At 43.2% G+C, this 10685-nt stretch overlaps 1 protein-coding gene across 2 annotated transcripts in view; it reads left to right on the top strand.

Annotated features, from left to right (window-relative positions):
• TUBGCP3 (tubulin gamma complex associated protein 3) overlaps positions 1–10685 on the top strand; it is a 74730-nt gene that overhangs the window by 20700 nt on the left and 43345 nt on the right. For both annotated transcript variants that reach the window (XM_018562257.1, XM_018562256.1), the window contains exons 6-8: positions 2669–2844; positions 5970–6088; positions 8977–9102. In XM_018562257.1, coding sequence (XP_018417759.1) covers positions 2669–2844; positions 5970–6088; positions 8977–9102 — 421 coding nt within the window. The remainder of the gene's footprint in view (positions 1–2668; positions 2845–5969; positions 6089–8976; positions 9103–10685) is intronic.

Raw genomic sequence — 10685 nt, 5'->3', positions numbered from 1 at the left:
CTTTTTTTTTTTTTAAAACAGGAAACATTAAAACAGCTCCGTCCACCACTGGCTTCAGAAGGTGGGCCAGCGACGAGTGAGGGAGATCGCGTCGAGGAGTAGAGCAGCGGCGTGCGCGGCTTCAGCGTCCTGTGCGGTGGGCGTGGCTTATGCGGCCTGTGCCGTGGGCACGGCGGCCGCAGCGGGAGCAGCGTGTGGCTCAGGCCGCATGTGGAGCCCGGAACAGCCCCGAGCAGGCAAATCCATCGATAGCCGACGAATCGACGATCGAAAACGTTGCCAACATTTTCAATCGTCGATTTTAATCGACTAAATCGATTAACTGTTGCAGCTCTAGTCAAATGTAAAGGCTATGAGACAATCTCCAAGCAGTTTGATATACCTGTAACTATAGTTGCTGCATATGATTTATGGTCCATGGGAACATAGCCATCCTCCCTGAACATAGCTGCAAGAGAAAAATTGGCCCCATATTGAACAGGAGGAGAGTGTGAATGGTAGATAAGAGTCAAGGATGACTTCCAAAGCGATAAATGCAGAACTCCAATGCAAAACTACATTGGACCCTGAGCACATTGTCACTCAAAAAGCGATGGATGCTGCAATCAAAGAAAGTAGAGCCAGAAAAGCATAAAACATGGAGGAAGCTCAGTTATGTTTTGGGGCTGCTTGGCTGCGTGCGGCACTGGGTACCTTCAAATTATGCAGGGCAAAATGAAATCCCAGGCCTATCGAGGAATTCTGGAGGGAAATGTACTGTACCATGTAAAGCCTTGGAAAGCTTGGTCTCATTCACACCTCATTGGTCCTCCAAGAGGATATTGACCCGAATCAGGCACTGAAGAATGGCTAAGAACAACACATTGTACTCTTCTGAAGTGACCTTCTATGAGCCCTGATCTGAATCCTATGAAACCTCTATGGAAAGAGCTGAAACAGGTAGTCTAGAGAATCGCCTCAAAAGATTGTGCAACAAAATATTAGATTAAAGGTCCCATCACAATTTATCCTTTTCCTTCCTTATTTATAATCTGTTGAATCAAAAGCAAAGTCTGATTTTTATTCTTATGCAATAATGAATGACCATTACTTTTTGTTACTTTAAAGTTATTTCAGAGAAAATTGTCAAATGTATATGGCTTCATTATTTTGACTATGACTCTTGAATAAAAAAGAAACAAAAAAAAAAGCCAAGCGGTATAAGAGGTGGCTTTTGCATACCACATGAAGCAGCTCTTAACCCCCATTGACACTTAGACATTTTGGCAACATGTGTCAAGCTCCTAAAAATATTGCATGCTGATGCATTCCAAAACGCATATAAAACAATGTCCATATATCTAGTAGCACTCCTTACTGGATATGCCAAAAAGTAACGGGTGATTGAAATGACTGCAGATGGCGCCGCTCACAGTAGTACTTGAGTAAAGATGTCACCAGCACAGACATTTCCAAATCGGTACAAATCCATTTTGACAGATGTCACTCAAATGTCAAGCACTTTCGGGTCCACACAAGGTCCTCTTCATCAGGCTCAGAGATGACAAAATATAAAATAGAACCACAACCTTTTATATAGACACACATAAATGAGGAAAACCATCCACCACTCTCACACCCTCTGATGTCAATTTGCCACCATTGACAGTTCAAAAATACAGTAAATGTAGCATGATTCAGAGTTAATCCTGAACACACCATGAGAATAGCAGAAATTATGAACACAAGACTCACCGAAAAGGAATCGAAGAGAAAGATGCCGGTCAGTCAGTGTATAAAGCGTGCTACTGTCACAGCCACAATCATGAGTAACACCCACAATCGTGAGTAACGGCCACTGGTTGCCTGGGTAATAGGACGCTCACCACCTAGAGGGAATTCCTCTGTCAGCATCGCGAGGTACCCCCCCCCCCTTCGGCGCATGCACCGTATAGATGCAATACCTAGATCTCTGACAGGAGCAGGTCCTGCCCCTACCTGCATGCGCGCTGTGGAGTCGGGTGCCCACGGTTCTAAATGATCTACAGCCATCTCTGAGCCTGATGAAGGGGACCCTGCGTGGCCCTGAAAGTGCTTGTCCTTTGACATCTATCAATAAAATGGATTTGCACTGATTTTGAAACTATCATGCTGGTGACATCTTTACCCAAAACACGTATAAACGCGGAAAGGGCTTGTGTTGCCAAAATGGTGGTCCTACAAGATCTATTTTTTTTTTTCTTCTGCTTTTTGTTACGGGTACAGGAACCCATTTAATTCAATGGGGGACACGCAGCAAATGCAAAAAGAAACCGCGCGGGACCTTGACGCCTGTCCCCGGTACACCTATGTGTGAATGGGGACCAAGTCTCATGCTTTGTCTGAATGTTAGAATGTTTTGATTTGGGCCTGGTATTGTCAAAGGTACACAGCCACCTCCTGCACAATCCTCCCATTCTTGTTGCAGTGAGACAGCTCCTCATAGACACTTTATAACTAATCAAATAATTGACTATGTCATGAACACGGTGTTTGTGTGTCTATGTATGGAATTGTGTGTCTATGTATGGAATTACAATGTATGCATGTTTGTCAGCAGCAACTGTCTAGATTATAAATAAATGGACATTCATCTCATGGCTGGCAGTTGACATTAAGATGCACTTTCTGTTTCTATTTTTATTTCCAGTCAGTCATATCCAAACCCAGCAGTGGGAGATTCCCTCCGTCAACAGTTGGGTACACGTCTTGCATGGACTTTAGCAACTAATCAGCAGCCGGCTTTGCAAAATGTCACCAACAAATGCCTTCCAAATACTGTGTCCCGCAATGTGCCAAGAACTAGAAAGGAAGGAGAGACAAGTGGTGAGTCCTTCAGTTTCACACGTGCCCCTTTTATCATATTGTTCTAAACACTTAAATGATTTGCTAAAAATGTAATGTTAGATATACACTCTTTAGTACACACGGCTTTTTTGTTTGCGTGATCAATTCATGATTAAACTCAAACGTTTTTCAATAATGAATCCAGTTCGAAGAAATATACATTGCTCAGCAAAGTATTTGATGCTTTTGCCCAAGCAATTGCAGTCATCCAAACAGCTGGCTCCAACTCTTCCAGTTTGGCTTCCATGAACTTCCTGCCCAGTACAGGAACACAAGTAAGAGCACAGTTTTCAGAAGCTGTCCATCTGTTAGTTTGATGAAGGAAGGAAGAAGCAAAGAGCAGGGGGATACGATTTCCTTGCTGTGATGTGTGTTTTTGGAGACACAGCTTACTACAGGGGTGCAGAATTTCTATCACCTGACGCCCAGAAAGACTTTCATGTCCCCTCGGGACCTTTTAAGAATATGCGCCAAACTCTTTGCGGACACCTAAACACAGAGGCTCTAAACATGCTCCAGTGCCAAGCCCTGCAGAGTCTCTCTCAGATGTTCCTGAGGTCAGGCTGTAAATCTGGCCCTTGCAACTGCTATTTGAGGTATTCATCTATGCAGACTGGCTAACACCCTGAAAGGTCCTTGCCTCCACACGAGTGAGTTGTATGATCTGTTCCCTTTTCAAACGGAATTTGTTAAATGGTGATCCTATTCCTACTGCGGATCCACCAGTGACCCACCTTAACAAGGACACACTAGACAAGCAGAAGGTGTGCTTACCTTTTAGGGATTCTAACTCCCCGTCAGTAGAATCCTTAAATCCTAGTTTGAACTGGCTATTTCTGCCCTCCGTCCTGTGTCGGCAGTGACCTATATTCTGTCAAACTGTGTGAGATTGGGTTGGCGAGCGTGAGGTGGGGAAGAGGTGCGGCGCGCAGCGTGTGTGGAGCCGTGAACAGGGCCAACTGATCGGAAGCCGATTAATCGATTATTGAAAAAGTTGACAACTTTTTCAATCGATTATAATCGATTATGTCGATTAGTTATTGCAGCCCTAGTTATTTCCTCCCAAACGGATTTTCACACTGCCAGGGGTGACCCCAGTTTTATGGAGCATGTGGGTCGAATGTCTGGATTCTTGTGCTTCAGTTGTGACAGCTTGTTACAAGCATCATACCTGAAAACATAGTAGGATAATTTATCTCTCCTGAGTATATCTATGAGCACAGGTTTAAGGCAAGGCACTGCTTTATTGGGTGATTTAACATGGAGGGGTTTTTTTTTTTTTTAAAGATCCATAGATGCCAGTAAGATGTGTTGGTAAACGGTGCCGAATTTGTAATAAAAATCCTTAGGACATGATGCCTTTTCAGTGTCCCTTTTTCTCCTGAGGGACTCCCTGACCTACAAGGTCGACCGGGACCAGCTCTAGCTAGGACCTGGATCCTTAGTGTTGCCCACACACACCTGCTACTTCTTGAAGTATCAGCCCTTGTTTTCAGTTTACTGCCCTCTTCTGGCATTCTCATTGTGGGATAGATTCTTGTAGTCAGTACCTTCCTAAAGGGCCTCTGCAAGGTCTGGTCGGATCAGGCTTCGCCAGGTTCCACTTTTGGCAGCTCACTGCCACTGGTGGGCAAGGCAGTTCAGGTTAAGCCTTTGCTTAAAAAGGCCCACACCCTTAGTTCCTTTTGTCATCATGAATGCTGTTCACCTCTTCATCGTGGAATTGTAAGGCTTTGGAAGAAACTTTTTTTTTCCCCTACCTCTTTCAGCCCCCAACATCCTCCTGTTTTCATAGGTTTGGGTTGTTAGCAGGTCTATAGACCTGTGTCTATGTACCATGTAGTCCTTGTCTCCCAGCACCTTAGTGATTCCACTCTGGACTACTGTCTTGATTCCTTCATGTAGTTTTCTGCTGCAGATTCATTTGGACACAATGTGGGTGTTGCATTTCTTTAACCTCCAGGGGGTGGGAGCCCACTCTGTGACAGGGAAAGTAGCCTGGTTCCTGTGCTGGATAATGCTGAGCAAAATAACCTTACTCACACTGTCTTTTCTAAGGACAAGGCCTTAGAAACTGGCTTTCCTCAACCAGTAGCCTCTGCACTAAGAGGAGAGATTTGCACATCTGGGTCCACCTTGGATCCTATGGCAGTTGGTAATCATCTCAAAGTCCCTGTACCTCCATGGTTTGTCAGCAGATGGAGCACACTAGTTTTTTTTGCTGAAGGTATTCTCTGCTGAGTGTGTTTGGAGAGCTTTGTGGAACCTCTTCATCTGTGAATTGGACCTTCTGAATGACAGCCTCTTGGCGAAGGTCCTTCAGATACCTTACCATGTTCTGTCCACGTAAGTGAATGTCATTAGGGTTTCCTATCTCGGTCTGGGACTGAGGGCTAATGTCCATTGCTGCCTACCCTTCTGCCACTTTGTGAGCTTGAACCCTTAAATTTTGCACATTCGGATGTGTTGTTAAGGGTTAGGTTTGTATGGTCTTGGGCCTTCCTTTTGTAGTCTGGCAGGTCTTATTTGCCTGGGCCTGTTTCTTCTGAGGGGTGTTTTTCGGTCGACCACATCTGGTGTGTGTGTATCTTCCTTTTTTTTATTTTTTTGGGATTCTGTTTTAAGTTCAGTTTCCATTTTTGGTGTAGTTCTTCTCTGATGATGACCTTCTCCATCCATTGAGACACACAGATCCCACCTCCTCTAGGTTTCTGTTCATGCTCTTGGTACTGCTTTGTCGCCAAGCTGAAGCATGCTGGGTAGAGCAGGAAGTTATACTGGGGGCTTGTTTTACAATTTTTCTGTTTGCCAATGTCCAGTCCTCCCTCTAGGTCGCTGTAAAACTCGACTGGACCTGATTTCCTGTGTCCCTCAATGGACCTCCAAAATTGGATTTTATGGTAAGTACAAAAATTCCATTTTACTGCTCTATATTATTGTATGTGATCAATTTATTGTTGTAGACTTGTAAAAATACTGATGTCTGCCTTAATGTATTTTTATGTTCTCTATGCTTACACATTGATATTTTTTCGAAGGAGATGGGAATAGCTGTTTTTCGTACACTTTATGTAATGGTGGATTTTATTTTTTATTTTTCCTAGGTTCTGTTGAAATAACCGAGTCCTCTCTTGTTAGAGATATACTATATGTGTTCCAGGGAATAGATGGAAAGTGCATTAAAATGTGTAATTCTGAGAACTGCTACAAAGTTGACAGCAAGGTAAAAATTGCATAACAAAAATGAAACAAAATATCAGCCCAGTGTTAACTATTTCAGGGTGATATTTAATTCCTAGTTTTCGGTACTGAAGGAAGAAGGGATGGTGTCTAAACGTTCGAGTTGGGCTTGAGCAATTGAAAATAATGTGTTTTATAAAAATTGTCTGCCATCCAAGAGTGTACTTACAATACTAGTCTAGCTTATGAATAATTAAACATTTTTAGTTTGAGGTTTCGCATTTAATTTTTGACAGTACGAAGTGAGAGTAGGAGATAACCGTCCAAGCAGTTTATGAAAAGAGTTATGGGTTTTACTTGTGTGGATTGCTGCTGCCATCTAGTGTACATGGTGAATTATTACTTTAGTGATATTTGAAAAGTAACCTAATCATGATGGCATTACTGCAAAGGGCATATCATTTAAAATATTTGTCCTTTTTGAAAAATGTGTAATAACAAGCAAAACACAGCTTTTTTTTTTTTTTTCTTCTTTTAACTAAAAGTGGCCATGCCTGACAGCTATCTTCTAAATATGATCTATAATGTGTGTGTGTGTTTGTTTTTATATTTCTAAAACCATGTTTATCCTTGTAATTTAGTTATGGTTAAGTTTTTTTTATTTTAACTTTTGCAGTGCTATTTAAGAAACCTTCACTGGGGAGGATTTATCAAAACTGGAGCAGTTGTCCGTGCCAACCAAGTGGCGTTTCTCTTCAGTTTGTTCAGTTAAGATTTGAAAATGAAAAAGAGAAGCTGATTGGTTGCCATGCACACCTGCTCTAGATTTTGTCTGCTCCAGTTTTGATAAATTCCCCTCACTATGTTTACGTGTTCCCATTCACACATACTGTACTGAGAAATAATTTTATTAAATATTTCTAAACTTTGTAGATGTTTTTTTTTTTTGGTGAAAGTCTTTATACAGATTGCAGGATGTTCTAAACACTTTGCAAGTGCAAATGATAGGCTGGGGGGGAATTTCTCAAAACTGTAGCAGATTTGCACTGCAGCCATTCAGCTTCTCACTCTCTCTCATTTCAAATCTTACCTGGGCAAACTAAAGAGAGATGCTGATTGGTTGCCATGGGCAACTGCTCCATGTTCTGTTTGCTCCAGTTTTGATAAATTCACCCCACTGAGTCCTATTAACATGCAATGCTTCTATCTTTAACCCTTTGTTAGGACAGACAGTATTCAAATCTAGATTACAACTGATAATGAAATCTGCCAGCCCTGTCAGGGTTAATAGTGTAGTCATAGGGGGAAAACGTAAGTGGCAATTTTTGGAATCGACTTTTTAAAGTTATGTAATATGAATGGGAACATGTAACAAAAATAAAGTAGGTGTTATCCACATTTTTGGCTGCAAAATTGCCACTACACTTTAACCCTTTCGCTGCCTCGAGCATATGCTATACATCAGCAGCAGCAGGGCCCTGTAAGCAGACTCCCGGCTGTTTTCATGTGCAAGGGCTAGCTCACACGCGTTCCAGCCCGATTTGGAAAAGATAGTGCATGCAGCATTTTTTTTCTGACCGCAACGCAGGCATTACACCGTGAGTGGGGTGTGTGGCTGCAGTGCCATTGACTGCCATGCACCGCCACGTCCCCTCTCACCCTTGAACGCAGTGAGCTGGCCGGGATGGGATCCAGTGCTTTCCAGCACCAAATTGGGCCACTATTTGTGGTATGAACTAGCCCTAAAGCCTTCACACTGGAAGTGATTCGGGTGGCCCTCCTTTCACAAGCTGCCAAGTGTGTGCCCCCACTTGAGCAATTTATTCTTCACGGTGAACGCTAAACTGATGGCATGTAAAAACTTTTAAGGTGTCGCCAAAAGACAATTTTGTTTAGTTTTTAGCCTTTTCACAGGTCCATTCAATTTGAAGTTTGACATGTTTGCACTAATTAGCGACAACAAATTGCAGATCCCACCATATTATTCTACAGGGTCTCTGCTTTGAGAGCCGGTTCACACCATAAAGTCCGCATTCCACTGCGTTCGGCCTCTGGGACGCAAGCCGGCCGACTCACTGCGTTCAGGGGTGGGAGGGGGCGTGGAGTTGCATTGAAGCCAATGTCACTGCAGCCAGGCCCCCCGCCCGCAGTGCGGTAGCCCAGAATGCATGCACATTAGTGCTTGCGTTCCACTCCAGTGTGTTCTGCAAAAATAGTGTTTGCATATTTTTGCAGAATGCACTGGACCAGAACGCAGACGCTAATGTGCCTGTGTTCCGGGTGCAGGCGATCGCACTGCGGGGGGCGTGGCTGCGGTGCCATTGGGTTCAATGTACCGCCACACCCCCTCCCGCCCCTGAAAGCGGGAGACGGCCGGGATGTGATCCAGTGCGCTCCGGCACAAAATTGGGCCCTAAAGCCTTCACACTGGAAGTGATTTGGGTGGCTCTACTTCCACAGGCTACGAAGTGTGTGCCCCCACCTGAGCAATAATTCTTCACGGTTAACACCAAACTGATGACATGTGGCATGTAAAAACTTTTAAGGTGTCCAAAAGACAATTTTGGGTACCATAGTTTTTAGTCTTTTCACATGGGCATGCTATTTGAAGCTTGACATGTTCGCACTAATTAGCGACAACAAATTGCAGATCCCACCATATTATTCTACAGGGTCTCTGCTTTTAGGAAATATATAATTATCTGGAGTTTAAGCAAACTTCAGGCCTAAAGAGTGCACTTTACCTGTGTGCAAAAAAAAAAGCGCACAAAAAACAGCTATGGCAGTGAAAGGGTTAAAATATATGGTATCTGTATATTTTTGTTACCAGCATTAAAAAAATCCTTACAGCTCATGTTTCAGAGCTGTCTCTACACACCTGTGTCCTTAATTTTTTGTGGTGGTTTTAATGTACTGGTTTGTTTACCACAGGTGGCACTATCAAAATCTCTTAAAGACACCACTGGAAGGCTTGCAGAGTTGGGCTGGCTTCATAATAAAATAAGAAAATACACAGACCAAAGGAGTTTAGACCGAGCATTCGGACTTGTTGGACAGGTATAATTTATTTTATTTACACATGAATGGCCTATCTGCTTTTTTTAATGTTTAAAACAAGCAAACATGTTTCCGTTTAAGACACTGGAGAAGGAAGAATAAGATGGAGAGATGGAGAGATCTGTCTGTAAGGCGGTGTGTACAACTATGTTCTTTGTTTAAAGCCACTCTCCAGGAAAAGTGTGTGGCTGTGTAAATTGTCATAAAAAAGCTGGGTGTTATGTGCAGTAGTGATGGGCTCGGGCGTGTTCGCAGCTCCGCGTGCCGAGCCCGCCAGGAAGCTGACAGCGCCAATCACAGGTACTGAGACATTATCCCGGTCCGCAGCTGCAGAGATCGGGAAATGTCTCAGTACCTGTGATTGGCGCTGTCTGCTTCCTGGCGGGCTCGGCACATGGAGCTGCGAACACGCCCGAGCCCATCACTAATGTGCAGATGGCTGCTGCAAAGTACAGAACTTTTTTACCTTACCCCTCTTCATTATTGCCCATTCACAAAAAGTCTTGCATTTTTTTCCCCGAAAGAATATCAGACAGTCTGATTGCTGGAGGAGAGGAGGGGTGGGCATGTGACATCTCTCCTTCAAGCACAGACTGTCTGTATTTTTTTTCTTTTTAAAGAATACAAAAGACATTTGGTGAACAAACGAGCGGAGGGTGCAGGTGAAGTGATCGGAGCGACTTACTGCTTGGGTCGCATCTCTCAGAGGAGTGCCTGAAGGAGAAATGTCTCCTTTAGATCCCTCTTCTGCTGATTGACAGCAAGTAGTGGGCGGGTGCAATACACAGCCTGCTATTGCATTTTTTTTGAAAAACAATAGCAGGCTGGCTATTGCTCCCAGCCACTGCCTGCAGTATTTACATTCCCCAGCTAAAGCTATTGAAGTGGAAAGGTGACACTAGGGGTATAAAAAAAAACCCCCAAAAAATCACCTTAAAGAGAACCTTTCATGGCCAGTGTGCTATCACTTAGGGGGCTTGTGATCCCTCTATATGATGGAAATAAAGTTAAGTATAAAAAAAATATAATGTAAAATTAAAAACACCCAAAAAAAATTAAAGCGCCCTGAATGTGCGCATACTAACGGAAAACGCGCGTTGGGTGCACCTATGTATGTGTAGCGCAATCGTCGTTCTGCTGCGGAATGTGCCATTCATTTCAATGGTACCCTAAACACGCCTCCCGCCCGGTGTGCCATCTCCCACACTGGAACACGTGGTACCACAATGCTGTGCATTCCAGTGCGGTGCGATTGCAAAAATTGTGAATGCGGGTTTATTCTGAATTAAACACTATGTTGTAACACTCCATTGGTGTATTTTATTTTAAATAAAAGATGGCATTTTTACCTGATAAAATAATCGGCCAACTAATCTATTATGAAAAGTTAGTTGCAGCCCTATTATTATCATGTATATTAATTGGTTCAGAGTGTATCGCATAGGGATTAGTATTAGTTTGTTAGCGCAGTGATTTAAGAATACACTTGCAAAAAAAAGCATTGTCAAACCTAGTAATCCTCCGCACCTTCAGCATTACATGTTTTAAAGCCAATTTGGTATAGATCTGTGAAAGGGTGCAGA

Source organism: Nanorana parkeri, unplaced genomic scaffold (assembly GCF_000935625.1).
Source record: "Nanorana parkeri isolate BGI_ZX_2015 unplaced genomic scaffold, ASM93562v1 scaffold567, whole genome shotgun sequence".
NCBI classification, from domain to species: domain Eukaryota; kingdom Metazoa; phylum Chordata; class Amphibia; order Anura; family Dicroglossidae; genus Nanorana; species Nanorana parkeri.
This window is presented reverse-complemented; position numbering and strand designations above follow the sequence as displayed.